Source organism: Aplidium turbinatum, chromosome 18, assembly GCF_918807975.1.
Source record: "Aplidium turbinatum chromosome 18, kaAplTurb1.1, whole genome shotgun sequence".
NCBI classification, from domain to species: Eukaryota; Metazoa; Chordata; class Ascidiacea; order Aplousobranchia; family Polyclinidae; genus Aplidium; species Aplidium turbinatum.
Genome location: NC_137489.1, coordinates 19162784 through 19187302, shown reverse-complemented (window position 1 = coordinate 19187302; position 24519 = coordinate 19162784). Strand labels below are relative to the sequence as shown.

General features: G+C 37.3%; 2 protein-coding genes across 2 annotated transcripts; both read left to right on the top strand.

The window, feature by feature from the left end:
- The first annotated feature begins 589 nt into the window (after positions 1–589).
- Positions 590–10801, top strand: LOC145787990 (uncharacterized). The gene is made up of 3 exons (XM_082599831.1): positions 590–788; positions 9848–9913; positions 10545–10801. The coding sequence occupies exons 1-3, from the start codon at positions 605–607 to the stop codon at positions 10709–10711; spliced, it is 417 nt and encodes a 138-aa protein (XP_082455957.1). The 5' UTR covers positions 590–604; the 3' UTR covers positions 10712–10801.
- Positions 10802–16594: 5793 nt separating this feature from the next.
- Positions 16595–24114, top strand: LOC145787260 (serine-protein kinase ATM-like). Its single transcript, XM_082598973.1, has 7 exons — positions 16595–16598; positions 18731–18843; positions 19794–19870; positions 20494–20627; positions 22424–22588; positions 23465–23639; positions 24060–24114. The coding sequence occupies exons 1-7, from the start codon at positions 16595–16597 to the stop codon at positions 24112–24114; spliced, it is 723 nt and encodes a 240-aa protein (XP_082455099.1).
- The last annotated feature ends 405 nt before the right edge of the window (positions 24115–24519 follow it).

Sequence of the window (24519 nt, the reverse complement as noted above, 5' to 3'; positions counted from 1 at the left end):
ACTGGTCATTGATATCTCAGACTACTTCATGATATCCCAGTATAGTTTTAGTTTAGACTTTATCTAATCCTCTCGCACTAATCACTATAATAGGCTTACAGAACACTATGCCACATTGGCATACCTGGGGTGGTGTAGGTGGATTGGGCCATGTATTTCGTATTGGCTTAGTCTATAAAACAACATTGTTACAGTAATTGCTTTGACAGAGCAATGTAAAACATATTAAATGCCTTAATCTACGTCGTTAACTACTAAAACATTTTAAGGGGGGGGGGGGAGGGGGCATGACCCAATGGCCCCCCCCTGCGTACGCCACTGCCTGTAGACTACGTGTTTTAGAAAAACATTATATTATTTAGGGAAAATTAATCAAAGGCTAATTGCCCTGCACTCTGTAGCTACATTCTTGGGCTACAGTCATGCTTATTCAAAGGTCGCAAGGATTTTATTGTCTTCGTAGTCAATTTCAATATATATAACTAAACTTTGTTTCATCGTTTGCTTATATTGAGAAATAGTTTCTCAAATTTTGGATACGATTACACTGAAAAAAGTCTGACTTGAAAAGATCTTGCAGTTATCATGTTTTTGTGATGTAATAATGACTCTTCAATTGTCCGCAGACCTATGCTTACTTTGCCAGTTAGAGGAAGATGCAGCAATGCGAAAAGCTTGCGAAAAAATGCCACGAGCGCCTTTGTCAATCGCGCAAAAGCATCCATGCGCTGGATTCATGCTAGCAAGCGTTTCTGAGTCCCTTTTCACCATCGGATCGATGCAGAGCAGTAAGTGTTCTCTGCACAATCTTCCAGTCAGCAAATTAGTCTTTTCTATGATTAAAACGCAAATCAAATTTCACAAAAAAAACACTTTGCAACAATGCGTTGTGTTGCTTTGCATGTTTTGTAACAATAGACTAGGCTACTTTCCAACTGTTTAGCAATGTTTTTATGCTATAGCCTAAGTGTAGGCTACAATAGCTTACAGCACATCAAATTTCAACTCAATGTTCAATAAATATATGCTTACTATAAACTCTTTATGGAATAGTCAGAGATGCTCCATAAGCTGCTAACCGATGTAGCCTAAATTAGGGGGCTAATAGCATAAGTCTATGTTTGGTCTCGCTGAGCACGCCCTTAAAGGCTGTAGTTCTTTGTTTTCTAATTTCCCGAATTTCATCTTCCACTAGATTTTCGAAAATCTAATCTACAGACTACAGTAGGCTACTTCTTCTTCTTCATCGTGTGTCACACAGCCGTAGCGAAAACCACCAGCGAAATATAGACAGGTTGTTCAACCAGGTGGTTTTAACCTGAGCCATGGACTTCTAAATAGTAGAATCTGGACAGGACACGGCTAATGAGTTGTGTACACAATGAGGCCTATAATGTCGAAACCGCAAAATGACAAAATTGCGCTAAGATCTAGACACGATTAAATTAAATTGATTTTCGGATTAGTTTTGTATTTAATGCAGAAATCTAGGGTTCGAATCTCATCCTAGTTACGTACCGTAACTTGAGCCGTGCCAAACTAAGCTACTGTACTATACTAAGTTGAAATATTCTCCTTTTTAGTTAGAATATCATCATGATATTATAAACAACACTTTTCAATTATTTATTCTACCATGGCCATGAGCATATATACCTAAATCAATCTTTTTCAATCTCAGTGGCGAACCCTTTTTATTCAATGAAGTAGTGTGCCTGCCTCTGCACACTAGTGTGTATGAATGTGTAGTTAGATTTACTGTGATGGGGTGGTGGCTGACTACATGACTGCTTATGGTCTTTCGCTACCATCCTGATTGCGCCATAATCTAACCAACAGTTGTACAATGCATTGTTTTGACAATTACATTTTACTCTGATTATTTGTTAATATATGGCGCTGTTAAAACAAAATAAATTGACTTGACTTGACTAAATCAGCAAAAAATAATAATAATAATTAAAAAGCACACACAAGCAAATGGCGAGTAACGCAATAAACAAAAATTCCAAGTGAAAAAACAAGAAGAGAAATGACTGATTTGGTAACGGATCTGTATAGAGAATAGAAATTAAACCAAAACACGTAAATCGTTACTGCGTTTTCGCAATTAACAAAGCCAAATTAAAACAAAATTATTCACAATTTAACAACTAGTAAGCTTGCAAATTTTTCTAAAAGATTCGTGGGCATCATCTTCACGTAAGTCACGCATAAAATTTTTGAACATACAATTGAAAAACCGGCTAGCCATGCCCAGGGCCTCCGAGAGAAATCAGCACTGGTCGGGAAACAATACGAAAAATGGGCCCCATAATACTTTTTAGCAAATATTGCGTTGCATGTTCATGTTAAGCTGAAATTAGCCTACTTTCCTCAGCATGAAAAGAACTTCGTTCAATGTAAAAATCACTGGATTACACTTGCAGCAAAAATGCCATTGAGGTAAACTATTTTGTCTAGAAAGCTTTGTAAACACACAATAGGCCTACAGGCAACGAAAATAGTTCAACCAAGGATTTAATTCAGGAGTGTCCAAAGTTTTTCCCACGCAAGCCAGATTTGATAATAAGTGTTCGCGGGCCAACAGCCACAATAATTTTTCTGAAAACTGCAAGTTGAATTTATATGATTTTTGTGTGTCTGCAGGCCAAAAATAACACATTGTACAACAGGCGCGAGCCATACAAAAACGTCTCGTGGGCCGGAGTTGGCCCGCGGGCCGGACTTTGGACATCCCTGATATAATTCAACTCTTTCTGGCTTTTTTGCAATGCAAAGTTACGGATCACAGCATCAAATGATAAAATTTTGCGACGTCTGAATTGATGCACAACGTGTATAGTTAGGCTTTTCAATCGGTTTTGAGTCATAGGCCTACTGGAGCGCAAACAATTCTTTACAAATTTCAGTAATTGCTAAAACCACGTTCTCAAAGCGCAATCGTTTGAGGTAGCTGCCGGAACACAAAAAAAATCATAACAAAACTATTTGGAAAAACCTTTCGAAAGTTGCAATCAATGATTCCTTGTGTAGAGATTAGTGGTTCGTTCTGGTTTGCAGCTGAAAGTTGCTATGTGGCTTTCTGTCAAAAGTACCAACTCATCTAAAATGTCTTGAAAAATGTCATTGTTGTAGCCTACAAATGGTTTAAATTTGTCCCACATGCCCGCAACTGCACAACAGACATACGATGAAATTTTTATGGAACTTCAAACTTATCGACGATATGTTTGAGTTTGTTGATATTTGTCAATTCCAACAACTATCGAATTCGAATCCTTTGCAATGTACGGTAGAATACATTTCCTTTGAATGATTCAGCTAGTTAAGTGGAGTTATAAAAGCGTTCTGTCCTCAGGAAAAGAAAATCATTTTCTTTTAAATTTATAATTGCCACTGCAACTTTAGCTTGCGAGTAGTAGCCTACTCTTCTCAGCTTTCTCTTACTTAGATTACATCTTTCTTTAATTTCATTAAATTCATTAGTGAATTTGTTTAGTGTTAGTGTTAGTAATCTGAATCTGTTAGTGAATCTGTTTAGAACCGTAATCCACATAATGCAAAGCAGTCACAAATTTAAAACTGCTAGTTGTAGGCTACTTTAGCATTGATTCAGCTTCCGATCAAGCTCTTGTTGGTTCCAACTTGATGCATTTAAGAAACGTCTTTAGAGCTTTAATTGCAAAAGGTAATGTAAAGCATTGGGTTTGACTGCACCACGCCTTGATTACCCTCTCGAAGTCAATTTTCTTTGCAAGATGATAGGACAGCTTTCTTTAGATTTTTCAGAATTTTTCCTCTGACTGGGCTATAACTTTAAAGATGCCACTAGCTTACAGATAATCAATTACTCCAAAAATGATAAGACATTTGAACAACGCTGTCTGTAGGCAACATTATGAATTTATTCCAACTAGATTTAGCCTAAGCAACAACATCCATAAACAAAAAACTCAAATAAAGAAAAAACTCACTACCTTCCAAAATCACATCAAAAGAAGCATGACCAACAAAGGCTACTTGACCACACGAAAACAGAAGATCTTTTAACTATGACAAAATTACATCTAATTGCAGCAATAAGTTAATAAAATCAAAAGTTTTAAAACTGTTCGGCCACCTTAAAAAATCACAATTCGGAATCAGCAAAGTTTGCGCAGAAGAAAAAGTAGAAGGAAAAAGAAAACGTGGCAGACAACCAAAACGATGGCAAGACAACATCCAATCATGGACCGGACTCAACTTGGCGACACTGGGTGAGCTGGCTCAAAATCGCCACTCTTGGAAGCAAATAACTCATGTTGATGCGCAATCTGCTGCAGGCAGAGATGATGACTGATGATGATGATGATCCATAAACAAAAAATATAGCCTACAGGATTTCCTTTCTTTAATCGTGCTTGGACTGATACCTTTAACTTTCACAGATAACTTATGTTGGATACAATATCCTATGCCTGGCCAACGCAGATTTTGAAGTTAAGGTTCAATTGTCAAGCAAAAATAGTTCCCGCTTAGCTAAAACAGCACCAGTTTTCAAATTGCCACTATCAATACAATCGAAACCGTTCAGTGATACAGAAATCATTTCAGCTTCAGATTTTACGTCTTGAAGCTGTTCAACATCGCCTACCTAACACGAAAATGATTTGTTCTTGATGAGAAGCATCGAGAGTGACATTTACAATGATTGAGAAATACTTGGAACTACGCACTTTTTAAGAATTTGTTGATTATTTATTTGGTACATTTTTACTTTGGTACTAAAAATGGGCCCCCCTCAAAAGTGCAAAAACAAAAAACTACTCGTTTTTCCTTTACAATGTTTTGCTAGGGGGGAAACTGGCCCGACTTCCCCCCCTCTCGGAGCCACTGGCCATGCCTTCCAAAATGTTATGGCCCTTGGCACACATGGTAGTAATTGACCAAGCTTCATTAGCCCAATTTTCATAAAATACAATGTTTATAATTTCTTTGAAAACATTGCGCTGGTTAGAACAAGTTAAAAACTGCTTTCGCAGCTCGTCATGCTGTGAAACCTCAGCAAATACACGCCAGCAGAGTGTTCCAATCTTAAAGGTTTCTAAGTTTGGCTTCCAAAGCCCACCACGATTTATGTCCTGAAAGAAATCGAGAGCGTTTGCAGGAATTCCTGCGGGTGAATGATTTTTACTTTCAACATCAGCAACTGTTGTCTCTTTACAAGATTCACACTTGTTCACTTTCACAAGTGAACGGCAGCAATAGCCCGATACATAAAATATAACAGAAGCATCGTTTACATCGGGGCAAATAGTTAACTGCAGATCAGCTGCAATCGAATCTGCTTTTGCAATCACTTCTTGTGCAGCTCGATCTGACGTTACTGCCTTAGTAGCATTGTCAATGTCTTTAAGTGATACTTTTGAGTATTTAACAAGTGACAGTGCACGCAGTTGTCTGTCACTTTCGTACAACTGTCACATAGATATGAAGTAGTTCGCTCCACTGAGTTGCCGGAAATGGCCAAATCTTCCTTCAATGGTGTCGGATTGTATTTTACCGAGCAAGACGTAGTTGAATTGGCAATTGTTAAGCAAGTATTTGCTTAGTCCTACCATCGCTCGGGAAGTTTGGCAGAGAGCCAAAAACGTCTCTTTCGTCAAGCCAGGTAACTGCAACAATAACAAAAAAAAAATTGGTACGGTATTTATGACTGACAATGTCAAAAATCATTTCTTATCATGGCTATATAACAACAAATCAGTTACGGTAATGAAAAAAACTTAGCAACTTTTATTGGAAATACACTTTTGACAGTAAATTTACAAACCCATACATACATTAAAAACCCATATATAAATTACCAACCCATATTGACTTTACCACATATACATTAAAGCTTTGATATAATTCAAGTGAGATCTTCACAAGATCAATAAACAAAATACTAATAAATCTTAAAATCTGAGACACAGTTGAGTTAAACATAGTTGTCTTTTAGGTTTAACACTTCTTCAATCTTTATTATTTTCGATGTAGGCTACAGTTTATGTGTTACCACAGCAAAAAACATGCAGTGTACAATAGCTCCAAAGATTGGCTATGGACATAAAGCTTCCTATTTGAAGGTATCGGTAGTCGAAACATAGGCTAAGCAAAAATTATTCACGCGTTGTATATCAACACTTACCATCGAGTTTTTCCAAAAACCGGCATACTTTTCAAAATCCAAGAGAAACTGCAACTTCCAATCATCGGTAGATCTAATTGGGTCTATTGTTATGTCCCGTTTAGGCTATGTTTGCAAATGTTTGGTGTTCCAACATTCAAAATTGACCACAATTTAGCAAACAACTCTAGTGCCTTGGCAGTTTCAGTAAACCCATATGCTCTCCGTGTACGGACATTTTGCCGAAAGACATTTTGCCGAAAGACATTTTGCCGAAAGACATTTTGCCGAAACCCATTTTGCCGAAAGGACATTATGCCGAAGGACATTTTGCCGAATGGACAAATTGCCGAAAGGACTAATTGACGAAAGGACTAATTGCTGAATGGACAAATTGCCGAAACAATTTGGAAAAAAATTACTTTGAAGTGACACAAAGTCTCGTTACTATGCAAGCAGTGCTTTTGAAATAGAATTACTTTGCTACTGTTGTTTGCTTAAAAATTACTTTGAAGCAACACCAAGTCTCGTTACTATGCAAGCAGTGCCTTTGAGCTGGTAATTATTTTGAAGTGACACCAAGTCGCAAGTCTCATTGCTATGCAAGCAGTGCCTTTAAACCGGTAATTATTTTGAAGTGACACCAAGTCTCGTTACCATGCAAGCAGTGGCTTTGAAGTAGTAATTACTTTGCTACTGTTGTTTTCCTAAAAATTGCTTTATATACAGTCTCCACAGTTTTGGAAATCAGTATTAGTTTAAGTGACACCAAGTCCTATCTATAAGTATATATGCAGTCTCCACTGGTTTTGGAGATCAGTATTAGACGTTTGCTTATATAACATTTCTGTCGGATACTTACGCGCTGTCGCACATAATTTGTGAGTGAAATCAGTTTGTGAATGACATTTATGTGTTATTAGGTTATGATAATACATTATAATGCATTTGTATAATTTCGGCAATTTGTCCATTCGGCAATTAGTCCTTTCGGCAAAATGAGTTCCGGCAAAATGTCCATTCGGCAAAATGTCTTTCGGCAAAATGGGTTTCGGCAAAATGGGTTTCGGCAAAATGTCTTTCGGCAAAATGTCTTTCGGCAAAATGTCCGGGTACCATGCTCTCAAAGCATTGATTGTTGATTCATGCAGTAAAGCCATGGCAAGCTTTCTCAATAGAACTTGACATTTACTTTCTCAATAGAATTGGGCTTAAGCACAGTGTCCGTTAGTTTGTGAGCCAATTTCAAAGGTTTGTGGCACTCATTGGAGTAGGCTACACAGCTTCCACATCAGAAAAGCGGGCAATAATGGTGTCAAGAACAAGTGGGAGCATGCTTGGCATTTTAAATATTTTCCGTAACAAAAAATTGTTATAGACATTTTTAATCACATGGGTAGGGTCAAAAAGTAGGAAAAGTTTTCCACCAGTGAACTCATTGTCAATGCACTCTTGCAAATCTCCACCACAAAGAAAGTCTTTGTAAAATTTTCGATTGGCAGCTGCATTGTCTGCTGAAACGGCAATGACGTTAAAGCCAACTTCATGAAGCATACCCATGATTTTATCAAAGCACTGCTTCTGTACATTTGCTTTGAGATTTTTTACAGGAAATATTCCAACCATGTCCTGGTAATCACAACTCAAAGACTTTATCATGAAACAAAGAGCTGTCGTAGCTACTTCACAATTTTCAGTCAAGCAGAAAAGCAGAACGACAAAACAGAAAAGAACAAAAATAGCAATGTTGATATATACCTCAAAAATTAAAATTAGAAGACTGCAAAAATAATAAAGGTGATCATTGATGCAAATAGCCAAGTTTCTTCAACCACAAACATAGCTTGTGATTATGAGTGAATCAACAGGCTAATTCTAATAGATAAACTTATCGGGTCTAGTGCAGAGACGTCCGTAAGCAATAATTTCTATTCCCTGATCCTTTTCCTGCCCAATCCAATAGCCTAAAATGTAGGGGAAAGTTTTCTCCAAGAGGCAGTTCACTTTTCCCTTGCATTTTAGGCTGTTGAGTTGGGAAAGAAAGGGATTAGAAATTATTTCTTACGGACGTCTCTGCACTACTAGACCAAACTTATCAATGCAACTATGCGAAAAGTTGATTAAACAAGCTGGGCTCCTTTATGCTGGCAATATTTCCATTGCTTCAACTGCTCAGTGTTGACTGTTGTTACTTCAAAGTTAACCTACTTACAGCTGCATTCCGGTCTATGCTTGTTGCATTAAAATCCAATGATATCAAGCGCTGAAAAGCATGCTTTTTCACGGTTAACTGTCTTCAAACCGAACAACTGAGTCTTACAGTTACTTGTTCTGTCATTGTAATTTTGTAACTAATCTAGTTGTTTTAATTCTAACTGTACAACAGGGTTGCCAACCTGTCTTCACCAAAAAAGCCAGACCAGTCACAAAAAAAGCCTAAAAAAGCCAGAAGAAAATACCTAAAAAAGCCTAGAAAAAGCCAATTAGTATTCATTAAACATACACATATACAAAGTGCACAACCAAATAGTGTCCCACCGAACTCTGACTTCAGCGACAACGGAGAAACATAGTTAATGAAAAGACAAGCAAGTAGAAAATTTTCTAAGCCAAAAAGGCCAAAATTATGTTGGCTTTTTATTAATTTGACAAAAAATTGATGAAACTTGAAAAAAAGCCTAATTTTTCTGTTTTTTTTTATTTAAAAAAAATAAGCCTAGGGAGTTGAAAAACAGCCAGATTCTTAAAATCTGGCTTCAAAAAAGCCAAATTGGCATCCCTTTTGTACAAAACTCTGCCTCGAGTTGACTTTCGCACGCGTTGCGAACACGCGCAATTAATTGTTTATTTATGCAACGCGTTACTGCCGTATTTGATTGCACACACATGTGCACGAAGTTTTTCGCCACGCGCTTTTTTCTCTTTTGTTTATAGAAGGTGACGAAAACGCCATTTAGCAATGCAGGCCTCATCTTGTACAGGCGTTGCTCGCAATTACAGCTTCGTGTCCTGTCCAGATCCTAGTATTTAGAAGTCCATGCCTGAGCCCTAGTTTTTTTTCAAGCAGCCTCATTAAGCTTATAAACAACAAACAAAAGCCAAAAATTTAGAAATTTGGCCACTTATAGCGACTCAATTTTTTATTTTTTGTTTTATCGAAATAATTTCGTGGCTATAATTGCTATATCATGACACAAATGCGTGTTTACCATACTCGATTTCATAAAAACAAGTAATCCGTTGCGTTGGTGAAGGAAAATAAACGATGACAGATTTAAATAAAACTATAACTTAATAAGCAATAAAACAATACAAAAATTTCAAATATCAAGCTCAATTGGGGGTTTTATTCCCAAAATCATAGGCCTTGGAGTCAGTGGGTGCAACCGCACCCCCAAACTTTTCAATAGTTTAAAACTTGGGTAAATGTGATAATTTGATTTGATAAATAAATTTGGGCAAGAACTTTCAGCATGTTTCAAAAATTTCATTAAGATTAAACTAATTTTTGATTTTTTGCTCAAATAATCAAACTTATATTTTAGGCTATGTTGAATTTAATGCACATAAAATTTAAAAAAATCCATTGAAATTGAGCAAGACTTAAGTTGTGAGACTACTTAAGAAATAAATGTGTGGCCTAATTTGTTTGTAAAACAAGTAGTCTTGAAAAAAATCTTATTTCTTTTGTAGGCGGGGCCAACTCCCTGTTACGTCACGCAGATTCGAGTGTCAACAACGACGATTTTGATTTTAAAGGTGAGAAACACTAAAATGCCGGATATGAGAAACATTTCTGGTTGTTCCAAATCCCGGATTTCATAATTTTTACAGTGTAGAAGGTTGGCATGATACCGATGGGACTATTGCAACATTTCTTGACAACCAACTCCTTAAAAATTACTTCAAGTAGGCTACGGTACTAAAAGTTATTCCAACAAAATGCTGCAACAATGTCACGAAAGCGTTTTAGCCTACAATGTAAACACTTTTTCTCTCACGAAAGGTTTGACCATCTTTAGTCTCTGGGATGAGAAAATATAGCCTATCAGTCATTTTATATTGTGCTCATTGTGATCCTGATAACAACAATAACAGCCACAAAAAATTTCAAAATAGAGCAAGGATAAAGTCTGGACGCCATGGCGTTAATTCACAGCATAACCAAATAGTTTATTGTATAAGTCCAAAGGTTTAAGCGCTTTCCCCACAAAGTATCAAACAGTGTGAATTGTTAAGCGTAGGCTTACTGTTTGAATCGAACAAACAAGGCTGAGATAAAGTAAAATTAGGTCAGTCATCGATTTTGATTATAGGCTACTGCAAATCTAATTTTCATTTAAGAGACATCATTTGCAATCATCTGCTTATCGATGATGTCATTTTTCAGGGAGGAGCATTCACCAACCGGAGACTTTGTGGCCCCCTTTTCAAACCACTGCAACTGATAGAACTTACGTATCACAATGCTGGAGCGATCTCCACAAGAAAGAAAACACGTCAACAATGGCTTCTCTTCTCAAGGAGGTCATGAAGCATAATCTCAAGCCTCGATAGCCTAACAGTCACACCAGGAGTGACTGATTGGCAGCGATTAAGAATTTTCTTATGATGTAGTTCCAATAAAATGCGCAGTCTGTTATCTGTTATCGGAAGTCGGATATAGGTTTATTTTGATGAGCAATGTAGTAGCCCATGCTGTACGTATAGCCTACAACTATACACTTAATCGTTATTGCCATCATGTGACATGTCCGCCCCGTTGACTCAGTGGTTACGCGCCGGGCTCAAGATCACTCGCCGCAAGTTCGAGTCTCGGGGTGTGCGCTTGAGCACCGCACTTTCAGGACTGCTCTGCATTCAGCGGCACTAAGTGAATGGAATAATTCTCCTGCAGCAACACTTCAACAATTGGAAAACATCTCTTTGCCAATCTCGGTAACAAGCCCTGCGTCAAGAGCTACAAGTCTACAAGTATGCGAAACTAACAGGAATAACCAATCAAGGCCTTGTCAGTCCGAGGATAAAGATTCGAAAACTAAACCAAATCTATTGTCACAACACACACGAACATCTAGAATGTCAAAAAAGCCACACAATTTGTTAAGTCATTCTTTATTGCCCTATTTGCAAAAGCTTGATTTACTATAGCCTACATGTAGATTGCATGATAGAATTAAGCTAACTGTACGGCACCTAATCACGGAAAACGGCGATTGCTACCAATTTATGTTCGTGTTTTTTGCAGTTCTGTTGTGAGAAAGCTATTAAAGTGTTACTTGTTCAGTCGAGAAGTTGTTGTTCAGCCAGACGAGCTGAAAAATAAAAGCTTGAACGAGCCTCTCCTACATCAAACCTTTTCATATTACGGGGAGCTCATTCCCCCCCAGGAATGCAACCCTGGTAACATCGTCTGCGATTTCTCGCGAATCAGCTGATTGCAGTCATGTGACTTAGTACGTGATTTTGTGAGCGTTGTTATCGAAAGATTTTGGTACAAACTAAACCAAGTGAAAGAATCGCTGTCACCAGAGTAGCCAAATGGATTAGAGTTTGGGCATGAGACGTAAACATTTCGATTGCTTGGGTTCGATTCCCAACACCTCTTTACTTTTTTTTCTTCGGTAACTGAACTGAGTGCAAAAAGAATCTTTGGTTGCAATCAGGTGGTTTTATGTGGAAAGTTGAGTTTGGTTTGGTTGGGTTTGAATCTTTATCCTCGGACTGACAAAGCCTTGATTGGTTATTTCTGGTAGTTGCGCATAGCCTAATGACATAATGGGATACGAAGGTTCCTACCATGACACTTGAAGGCGGTTATAGGCAAATTGTTCGTAAGCAATTGTTCGTAAAGCAATTGTTCGTAAAACAATTGTTCGTAAACTGTTTTTCGTAAAATGAAATCCTTAAAACAATTCTTCGCAAAGCATTTCTTCGTAGGCTATACATCAAATTTTAACTGCATGCACGAAAAAAGGCTTTAGGAAGAATTGTTTTACAAAGAATTAATTTTACAAACAATTGTTTTACGAACAATTGCTTACAAACGATTGCTTTACGAACAATTGCTTACGAACAATTTGTCGGACACCCTTGAAGGCATAGCCTAGTGAGACTGCAAATTCGAATGGAAATGCGAATCGACTCGATTCTCGACAGAATGCGAATGGAATGCATATCGAATAAACGACTGTAAGCGAATGCATAATATCGATAGAATACTGAATATTACCGTAGATCCAGTAGCGTAGCCAGGAATTTTGAAAGGGGGGGTTTTGACGACCCAACGGCGGGGGGTCTAGGGGGCGTCCCCCAGAAAATTTTGAAAAATTACTTTGAATTTGGTGCATTCTGAGAGCATTTTCAACAAAAATGTAGTTACGAATATTCCTGTAAAATGGTGCTGTCTGGTGGCATAGCAAAAGGATAAGATCATGTTTTCTTCAGCATTTTTCGGAAATAAAGCTAAGTCTCTATGTTTTCTTGTTGCTAATTCCTGGCTGAGATATTTGAATGTTTGGTATTGGCAAAACTTGCTCTTTTAATGCAACTTTGTTTAAAATTAAGCAATTTTTTTTAGACTGAAAGCATCATTCTCAATATCGTGACGTCACACGCGTGCCAAAGGGGGTTTTGTAACTCCCAAACTCCCCCCCCCCCTGGCTACGCCACTGCGTAGATCTACTTGTTGTTTTGTAGTATCCTCAGACCAGGAGAAAGGCGGACTTCCTCTTGTCAGGTTGCATCGTTTCAAGTTGTAGTATTAGCTGAAGGCGGGAACTGAAAGTTGAAACCATTGCAACGATTCTAACTGACATGAACTTAAACAGTTGTTGAAGACAGAAAGTCCATTTTGTAACTTATTGTTGCCACGTGTTGAAGCAAGCAAAGCGAGAAACGTCACGGCCTTCCGTCAGAAGTACAACTGATCTGCATTGAGGAATATGAAATAAAAGTGTACGAATGCAAAACTGCAGTAGGCGGGCTACAAGGTGTTCAAACAAGATGCCAATAGCGGGGCGTGTTGAAAATAAAATGTTCACAAAAATTGAAATAGAAACAAAAACAAACTAATCCTCTTCCACATTGACTCAACGTGGGCAGACGTTGAATCAATATTGAAAAGGACCGTTGCTAACTGGGATATTTGCGACCAAAGTTCGAATCAGAACTCCTAAACAGCGCAGAAACTTGGGTATTAGAGAGTATTTTTAAAACGAATGTCCAAAACAGCTGTGGAAACTAGGTTTTTTAAAATTTTCAAATTTAATAATCTGCAGTGACGATCGCTGAGGGAAAGCAAGGAAAGCAGTGCTTACCTGAGCGAATGTCAATGCGTTCAATCGCTAGACTAACTCGTCATACGCACAGAATGGTCTCTCGTCACGGTAAGCTACACATCACAGCATCATGAAGGCGAAAAGATTGTTGCTGTTTTTTGATGTCTCCTCGCCATGTACTTTAGCCTACTAGCTTTCATAGTCATGCCTTTGCCCTTTTTACAGCGTTGATATAACGTTACTTTGCCAATGAACGTTCAGGTGCGGATGCAATATTTAGTTCGTTATAAGCTTCTATACGCAGGAGGCAAACTTATCCAGCTTTTTGTACAAATTGCTTGCGGTTGTAATGTTTAGGCCTAAGTGTTAGTTTTTGTAGTGTAGGCCTAACTGAATATCTGAGAATGAACATTCATGACGAATTAAATATTTAGACAACTATTATTCCATGTCTAACACTGGATTTTGGTCCTACAACGTTAAAATTAAGATTGTTCATGACTTCTAAACATTAAATGGATGTATGATCACGACATAGGCGAAGCACAATTTGACAGATTTTTATTTTTGATTTGTTTTGGAAATGCTCTCAGAGCGCACCAAATTGGAAATGTTTTTCAAAAAATTCTGGGGGAGGCCCCCCAGACTCCCCGCTGAACCCCATGCTACTAGCAGCATCCTCACCCCTACGTCCACTCTCGCAATCTTCTGTAGATCTCGACTTTTAGGTCTCGACATTTAGGCTATGACAAAACAGAATTAACTTTCCGTTTGCCAACACAAATAAGTGTGAAAACAACAACTAGCACGAAAACAGTTTAAAACAAAACGCTAATTTTGTAAACAGTAGGTCTAAGTTTGATGTGGACGTTTTTCCTACTTACAAAACATTCAAAGTACGGTAGTTCGTATTTTCAACTAAACTCCCAGACGCCTTTGTCTCTCTGCTCAAATGTCTTATACAGTTTTACTTGTCCGTGTGATTCGGCATTGACGTACGGTAGGCTACATCGGTGGGCTATGTCCATAGGCGTAGCCAGGGGGGGGGCGAAAGGGGCCATGGCTCCCCCAAAAATTTTCAAACTTTGGATTCCGAAGTTGAGCCCTTTGTTGAAAATATAATAAAATTTGTAGAAATTTATAACGTTTTCCAAGATATCTGGCTATTAACACCCCCAAGGACTTGTTTTAGACACACAGAAAGACACTAATAAATTTTGCAAATCGTAAATCGCGCAAAATTTACGCGATTTACGTTTCTTTTAACTAATTTGTGGAAGCAATTTCAGAATGGCTTACTCTGTTGGGTTTTTGTGTAGTTATTGAGTTTTTGTGTAGCTGAGTTTTTGGTGTTTTCTAATTTTAGCCGCAGGTTTTGTCCGTTCGTGTGTAACAGCTACCTTTAATAAGTTAATAGCTGTTTATCTGCTAATAAATTTCATACAAATATTGCCCTAAAAGTGTTTCCAAAAAGCGCTATAATCCATTATTTGAGTGTAATTTTGCAAAAATTTTCCGGGGGAGCATGCCCCCGGACCCCCCTAGAATACGCGTGCCTTCGGCACGCTCTAACCCCACCACTTTTATTGCTTCCCTTGCTCAACCCACCAGGATACGTCACTACACATCAGGTGGCGATTGCTTAAATCAAACACTTTGTCGTCCTCTTCAATTCATCAAATATTTGGCCCCCCCCAAATTTTTTTTCTGGCTACGCCACTGGCTATGTCCACAGACATTTGACCACGAGAGTATTGGAGCACCTGAACTTTAGAGAGTTAAAGAAAAAGCCATTCAAGACCATATCATGGAGTGTTCTTTTTGCACAGATCGAAAATTCTCTGCTGACTCATTTAAAATTTTGTGCAAAGGCAAATCCCAATTTGTCACCAAAATTCAGGAAGCGCTGTTAATCAAACACAACAACACAAACTTATACAAACAGTTATTGGCCAGAGGCGCATTCATTCTCCCCAACATTTACTTGGTCTTGATGTATCACGTTCCCTGTGGTGCAATTTTTTTGTAGCTATTTATGTAAATTAGTTGCCTTTTCCTAATGTAATTTTACCTTCAAAAAGTTGAAATTTATTGCATTGCTATAAATATTTTCATATTCCTGATGAGGGCTTAAGTTAAGCCGAAAACGTACAACTGTTAAAACTATTTGTAAATATGTATAATTTTTGTTATAGGCCTAATGCTCAGCCCTGCTGTATTGTTGTGTCTTATTCCTATCTAACCTGTAAGCAAAAGGTATAAATAGGAAACAAACAAAAACTTCATTTTTGGTGGCTGGTTTGGGGGGGGGGCTTGAGCCCCCTTAGCCCCATGCTGGGTGCGCTACAGATCTTCCGGAAATCCAATTATACTCAGGAAAGTTATGTCTTGAAGATATCAAGCGTGCTTTGTTATAAAGTTGCGTTGATAAAGCGATAATTTCAAACCCCAGTCAGCTAAATTCGTCACCTCCACACCGATCCAAAGTTAGCAAATGTGAAATGAATGCAAAAATGACAGGCATCGCTAGCTGGAATGTAGTAGTGGCATGTCACAGTAAAATGATAAATTTGGGTTACCGTATGTTTTACACGTTGAACCATAATAAAAGTTTAAAAAAAATTCAATTCGGCATATTAGCCTACATTGAAAAAAAATTGCAGATAAAAAATAGCCTATAATTCCCACAGGCTGACAGTGACATCAAACCAGGATAGAGGTCAAAAAACATCATTTATTGCCGGCACTTGTAATGTTGTGGTGCTAGTGAATTTTTTTTAGTTGAACAAACTTCAACTAAGCGCTGAAATTTACTTGTATTCTTCTTCGGTATACGATGTAAATTTATTTATAAAATAAGTGGCTATCATCGGAAACGTTTTTGCACCTCAACGGCAAGCAGCGGTTACGTGGTTCTGTTTGGGTTGCTCGACTCATAAATTTGAAGGTACAGGCAAGACCCCACTCATTGCAAGAATTGGAGATCACAGACGGGAATTTCCCATGTCAAGGAAAACAGTAAAAAATCAGATCTATGCAGAATTGGACAACCACAGACTGCAGCCTTCTGTAGAATACAACGAGCCTATATAATTCTAGTTGTCTAATTCAATGAATTTAGAGCGAAATATGGGTACTTGTTTGGGTAACTTGTTGAAATATGGGTGACTTGTTTCTTTTTATTATAGTTGACTTTCTGTAGTCAATTTAAAAGTGAAACTGAAAACCATTAAAGTTGAAAAAAATACTAAATTGCATCAAATTTTTCCAATAACAATGCATTATAATATCAATCATGGTTTCTGACTGGTCTAAAATGTAACAATATGTACAGTTAAGCTTTTGTGTCTACAGACTATTTACATATGTGTTAGAAATAGCAATTATTCAACAACGATACTTATTAGGCAGTGGCTATTTGACCGGCTCCGGTCTTTGAATCTGAAACACTATTTGACCGGTCATGACGTCACTACATAAGCACTTTTTTCTTTTTCTCTTTCAAAGCAAAAGACGATAAGCGCCTTAAGTTTTAAATTCAACACGTTTTTTTCAACTGAATCCGTGGCGCATACGTAACGTCTCGGGCTGCCATTCTAGAGGGAATGAATTCGATTCTATCCGGAAGTGATCTTTTTTTTTTTTTTTTAACTAAATTTTTGAAAGGTTGGTTGAGATGATGTCTTGAAATGATTTGAAACTTGACTGATTGTTGTGCGACAATGAGACTGCATTTAATTTTTAACTTCGGACCTCAGCGAAACGTAATCTTACAGCCTATTAGAAGGTGTGATTTTTTCAGAGAATTTGTGCTAAGAAATGAAAGGAATTTGTTAAAAATAAAGACTAGAAAAAACTTTTTTAATTCGTTTTGAAACTTTTTTATTCACTTGTTGATTCATTCATATCAGTTTGTATCCTTTTGTAGTTAAAAAAAAAAAAAAAAAAAAAAAAAACGCTTCCGGATAGTATCGAACTCATTCCCTCTAAAATGGCAGCCCGAGACGTTACGTATGCGCCACGGACTCAGTTGAAGTAAACGTGTTGAATTTAAAACTTAACGCGCTTATCGTCTTTTGCTTTGAAAGAAAAAAGTGCTTATGTAGTGACGTCATGACCGGTCAAATAGTGTTTCAGATTCAAAGACCGGAGCCGGTCAAATAGCCACTGCCTACTTATCAACCAAAATATTGAGAAATAAATGATGGGTTGGGCTACTTCATAGCAGCTATGATGAACAATATACTAAATCTTTATACTGAGACTTAATATATAGTTCAAACCTGATTAAAAGAGGCTGGTATACAGTAATATAGAATGGGTGCAATCTACTTCGTACCCTGAACAGTTTGTAGGCCTACCCTCAGTTTGTACCCTGAAAAGATCAAGAGAAAAAATAACACGAAGCCAAAGTCATTGAAAGCAGTTTCCGCAAACAAACAAACTGAAAAGATTGAGAGAAAAAAATAGAACAAAGCCGAAGTTGCTGATCGGAGTCTCCGTTTTTCCGCAAACATTTTAAAATTTCCGGTAATGATCCTAAGAGTTTGCCAAAGTCCTGATCGCAGTTTCAGCAAACATTTTAAAAGGGTTAGGGTTTAGGGTTAGGAAAAGATTGAGAGGAAAAAATTAAAAATAGCCGAAGTCGCTGATCGGAGTTTCGGCAAACAAACAAACTGAAAAGATCGAGAGAAAAAAGTAGAACAAAGCTGAAGTCGCTGATCGCAGTTTCCGTTTTTCTGCAGTTTCCGCAAACATTTAAAAAGGGGTTAGGGTTAGGAAACAATCGAGAGAAAAAAATTAAAAAAAGCTGAAGTCGCTGATCGGAGTTTCTGCAAACAAACAAACTGAAAAGATCAAGAGAAAAAATAGAACCGTTTTTCTGCAGTTTCCGCAAACATTTTAAAAGGGTTAGGGTTGATCGGAGTTTCCGCAAACATTTTAAAATTTTTGGTAATGATCCTGAGAGTTTTTGTTTGTTTGCGGAAACTGCAATCAGCTACTTCGGCTTTTTTTAGTTTTTTCTCTCAATCTTTTCAGGGTACGAACTGAGGGTACGAACTGTTGAGGGTACGAACTAGGTTGCATCCGTATAGAATCATCATTGCACATGGAAATAGTTTGATAGTTGCCATGTGAAAAAAGAGAACCATTGGTATGAGCTGTTTGCTTACGTCTAACCATAGATAGAGACATTCAGATAAAACTGATTGTGTGAAATTTATGGCAGCAGAGATTTGTAATACTATTATAGGTAGTTTGTGTCATGATGAAGATGTGAATAATTGAAAAGCAGGAGAAGTCATCATGGAAGATTTAATGAAAGCTTGCCATTATCTTGAATCAGATAAAGCCACTGAAAGAAAGAAGAATGTGGAAGCATTGAAGCGAATGCTTGACCAGCATAAGGTTGTTGGAGCAAGACATGCATGTTCAAATTTTTGTCAACACCTGGCGCAGACAGATGTTTCTTTATTGTGTACTAATAATATTCAATGTGTTTCTCAGCAGTCGAGTGTAGCAAGAATTAACAGCAATGGACACGTGTTTCGCCCATGAGGCTGGGCTCATCAGTATCGCACTACTAACTCATGCCACATAGTTCTTAACCGCTGTTTTTGTCAACTGAATCCTTAGGGCTTCGTGGAAAGAAAACAACTATATAACTAAGGAATAATGTTCAATTACAAACAAGTTGATATTAGGCAAACTAAACTTGATAAGTGAAAACCATATACTTAATAAGTAGAAGTGTTCTTGACAGACAAGACTTTTTGTCCTAATACTGCTACTATCCACTACCACTAATGAAGATGTAAGACTAGATGGTGACATCTTGAAAACGTCTTCTATTCAGTGGGTCTAGGAAGATGCCCACTTAATGAAACATTGTGTTAATAGGGCACTTTGAAAGTATTAAAAGCCCTGTTGGGTTAGCCTTTAATTCTAGCTTTTCGAAAGGTCGTCATTAGGTCACTGTTGATTAACCCTTTGCTATCAAAAAATTCTTAGTTTTTATTTAAAGATCTTAATCAGCATGATATAATTAATTTTCTATCCAATTAAAAAGTGTCATATGATGATTTTGTTGTTACTTTGTGTCCAGTTGCATGGATCCCGGTCTGGATATAGAAGTTTTCATTATTGATTGTGTAGTTTCTTCTAGACAAAATGTTCTGGTTCCAGTTTGGTCATAAGATGCAATGTTTACTGCAGTGTTTTCTGTGTGGCAATAGGCTAAACTTAAAGTAACAAAATAAATCATGCTAAATGTTTGAGATCGGTAAGACAATGTTGCAGAATAAAATGTTACAGAATAAACATTATTTAATATTTGATGTTTGTTTTGTTATTACTAGATAATTGATTTATTGGATCAGCAAAGTGAGAAAAGCAACACAGTCAATTACACAATCATATTCAAGGCTGTGCAAGGGTAGGTTTTATTATGGAATGTTATGTTCAGTGTTTGAACTAATTGATTGTTGCTTTGGCTCCTTGCAAAATATATATACAGTTCTTCAGAAAAAGGTCAAGATGAAATTATGATTCAAGTTTCGTCAGTTGCACCATATGCTTATTTCTGGGTTGCTTCATTTTCGTTGCAGTGAATTATACAAGGAAGGTAACATAGTTTCGCACAACATGTGGTGCTAGACACATTACTTGTGCTACACGCTTGGCTTGGCTGTGACCCACATTACTTGGCGATGTAACACAGTATTAAGTCTGCCGTATTTACCGGCATGAGTGTAGGTTATTTTTGTGCTTTGGTTTGTTGTCTAATGCTTCTTTGCAGCAACAAATACTTTTATTTTACTTGTAAGCAACCAATGATATCAATCGAATATATAGTGCATCTGAGCACTGCAGTTGATTGGTTTCCTGTTGGTACTCTTTACGAAGTACCAGCACCATTTGAAGATGTGTTATGCGGAGTAATTGGCTTCACTTACTCCCTTAATTTTGCAGACAAGCAGTGTGTATCTTTAAGCATTGGGTACATATTTCCAGCAGTGATTTTGGAGAATAATTTTAAGTAAGTGTCTATGTTTTAAGGTATTTGTTCAAAGAATCAGAGATAGCCCGTAATCGATGGGATGATTTGTCTTCCTCAACAAAGTCGTCATTGCTTCTCAAACTAAAAGAACTTCTCACTGTCCTCCGCTCTGTGGTGAAGGTTGCAAACAGAAGTATGCTGTGGTTATGTTTTTTTCTGGCAATTCCTTGAAGGATTTGTGGTATATATAAAACTTTTCATCACAAGAATATAAATCGTGTTAACATTATAAGTTGCTATCGCCAATTTTTAACTTTTTGCTGTATTACTGTTCAGTGTTCATCCAACAACTACGTATCGATTTGTCGCACTGCATTTGATATCCATTATCCAACTTATCCAACTGACCAGGGCTGTGCGAGCATCATCTTACCTCCCCCAAAATTCACTACCGGGCCCCTATGTTTATTGATGGCTTGTAAAAATAAGACAAGATTGCATTAGGTTATGACCGCAAACTTTTTCAATGTAGAGAAAAAAATTCACTATCATCATTTCAGCAAAGAATAAACAATTCTAAGATTAAAAAAAAGTAGTAGCCTAAATATGCAGGCAATGGATCTAAATAAATGAATCTAAATATGGATCTGGAAATAGTTGGCGAAGACCAGAGTTTTACCAAAGAAGATTTATAAGAAGAGTAAAAGTGCAAAACTTTATGCCCAACAAGTGAAATTGGGTAGGGAGCTTGCCCCCCGGAAATTTTTGACAAGTATAAACTTGCTTTGGTCACTTTTTATGAATATTTTGCACAACTATGTATTTTTTTGCACACTTTGTATCATCGTAGCTGAAACCAAAGGTCACTTTGTAAGAAAAACAAAAAACGTTTTACTCCCTTAATCCATTTCTGAAACTATATGCCTGGTTAGGTGAATAGAATGTGGTCAAGCAAGAAAATTTTGCAAAAATAGGAAAAAAAACTTATTAAATGTAACCTGTAAAATTACAAGCCAAAAAATTCTGCGGGAATTAAATATACATGGACCAATAAATCTAGGAGGGTCCCTATATGAAGAGTCTGCTACTATTCGGTGAGTCCAATTTGGTGAGTTTTTAACCTCTAACCCCTAACCCTAAAACGGCAATGATAATTAGGCTACGGTACCCAATAATTTAAAAAAAAAATTGAAAAAATCACCAAATAGGGATCGGACTCACCGAAACGGGCCATTCCGCTATATGAAGGTGGTCCCCCAACTGGGGGTTTGGGAAGCAGTAAATAATAAATATGGCTTTGCATGATTTAAGGTACAGTTTTGATTATCGATTACACTGGTCTACACAATTTTTGCGCCATGAACATTGAAAACTGATTTAGAGTAATTTTGAAGTGCTGAATCTGAATCTGACCTCAGATATATCCTATTACGTCATGTTTGTTAGATATGACAACAAATTGTTACTTTTGTCAAAAGTGGAAAATTTGACGTCGCGTTTAGTGCACATACACATTGTGCTATATCCAGAAATCCAGGCCATGTGGTGCATAAGTAGCTGAAATACACCCATAAGCTACAATTTTGATACCAATTTGTATTCTAAGCAACATTATTAACAAGGCAGTAATAACAAGCTAAAAGTATAACTGACCCCCCTCCCCCGTCAATGTTTTGCATGAAACCACAAAGATTTAAGCAGGCCTATGGCGATGCTTGTCCAGTAACCTTATTTAAGCTGTTTTGGCCTGTTTAACACTAACCTTTCGTTATAGCACTGCATTATGTTGGTAGTAAACGCAACGCCAAATATTTTTTTAAGCAGTCAAAAAACATTAAACAGACTAACATGAGTGGGCGCCTAAACAGCCCTGTCACCCCGATTGGGGGGCACAGGGAGCGGTTTACACGCCCTGTATTTTAATAAATAATTTCTCAATCGATCATGTTGTGTAGTTCGCATCAGTGTTCATGTCAAGTCTTTTTCCAGACGGACCTAGAATAAAGTGCCATGAGTTGGTAAACTCTGCTTTAATCATGTTGAGGAGGAACTTCCAATCCACTCATCTTGCTCATACTTATCTGGAGTCACTAATCAGTGACGTCCTCATCCATGAGAAGTACATCAGGCAGATATCATCTAAGTCCTATAAAGGTAATCTATTATTTCTGTGTTGCATTGCGATTTAATGACTTGGGGTGACAAGTTATAAGCCAACTAGCGAAAGAATGAGAATAAGCAAAACAATCTATTAGTTTTACTAGATTGTTGTATGAGGGTGCAAGCTAAAAATCTTTCTTGTTTTATATTGCGATGCTTGAGTAGCTGTTGTGAACGCTTTACATTATAGTCAAATGGTTTCATGTTTTTGTCATCGCTCGGTTTACAGCGAACAATGGCGAATGGCTTTATGCAGTGTCGAAAACACCCTCACCCATCCTGCTGGTGTGGGGTGTCCTAGGGATGGAATGGTTCCAGGATTTGGAAAGAGAAAGTCTCTTTACTGATCTTTGATTGATGTTATAGCAGTTTGTGGTTGTGCGTTGATGTCGATTGTCCGCTTGCGAAGTCAACCACTTTTTGCAAAAAAAAAAAACCTTCCAAAATAAGAATCATTGTGCGAATTACAACGCATAAAAGTATTTCTTTTATAAATCCAGTACTTTACAATGTATCAAAAAAATAAAAGAGCAAGTAAAATAAATTAAAAAAATGCTAAATTAAGTATATTCGATAATGTGGAAAAACTGCTTTATATTGAACTGTCAAAAGCTAAATAAATAATATTAAAAATTCATAGAAAAATGAAAAATAGAGGTTTTGCAAAGTAATAACTATATTTGATGTAATTTGCTCTTAGCTTTTTGCTTGGCATTGAGCACTTTTTGTAGTATTTAATAATATTTATTGTTTAATATAAAAAATGTGTCTACAGCTAGAAACACCCAAAATTACCGGTCTTTTGGCAATGTGTTTAATGTTGAGTAGCCTATTTATTTGGCAGTGCAGCAGTTGAGTTATCTTTTGCAGACCTTTTAAAAGCGTGTACATCGCTTTACCTCCGCCAGTCCGGCACAGAGGACACTTCACCTGTCCAGACACTTCTTTGTATTAAGTCCCTGATCGGAGGCGTTACTGCCCAGTGCGACCCCGTCAACCATGTTGACTTATTTGAATTCTTTGAAAGTTCCATCGGCATTATAAGGTCAGCGACAGTTTGTTATGACGTTTTTGCACAAACCTTTTCGGTTGTCACGTGATTTGTGAAGCACAAGCTTAACAAAGCATCGCTTTGAAAATGTAAGGAATTCTTCAGAAGAGATATAAATTTGTAATTAAAACCAAGACTATCATCTTATTATATCAAAGCAGTCATGTCATATGGAATTTCAAGTTGGATCCAAAACAGAGAAATTGACAAAAAAAATAAAGCTTTTCAACTCTGGTACTACAGAAAAAATAAAAATTGTCATATAAAAAACACATTACAAACGAAATAATTAGAAAAAGAATTGGAGTATGGTACAAGATAGATGGGCAAACGATTGAGCAAAACAAAAGATGACATTTGCGGGACATATTTTGAGAGGATCGGCAGGACAGCTACATCAATTGGTTATTGAAGGTATGGTGGAAGTAAAGAGGTGCAGGAGAAAAAGGAGAAGAACTTGGGAGAATGATGTAAAACAGTGGGATGACTTGTCAAGCATCAGAGAAGCAAAAAGAGCAGTGGAAAAGCATGACGTGTGGGAGCAATTGACAGCCAACTTTCGGAGACGGCACATAATGATGAAGCTTAACCAGTGGTTGTTGCGGCGTTAATAATTGTCTTCATAATTGAGTGCATTGATAATAATTAAATGAATGCCGTCTTGACTGGAACCTATCACAATATTAGAGTAAGGAGATTGCCTTTCACCTCACCGGAGCAAATAGTTTTCATATAAAATAACGTACATGGGCTGTGGTCGAGTGGTTGGAGAACCTCAATGACCATCGAAGGAACACCGATTCGACACCGCTCGAGAGAACGCGACTGTATCTTGACAAAACACTGATGGCATACCACAATGGAAGTAGCTAAC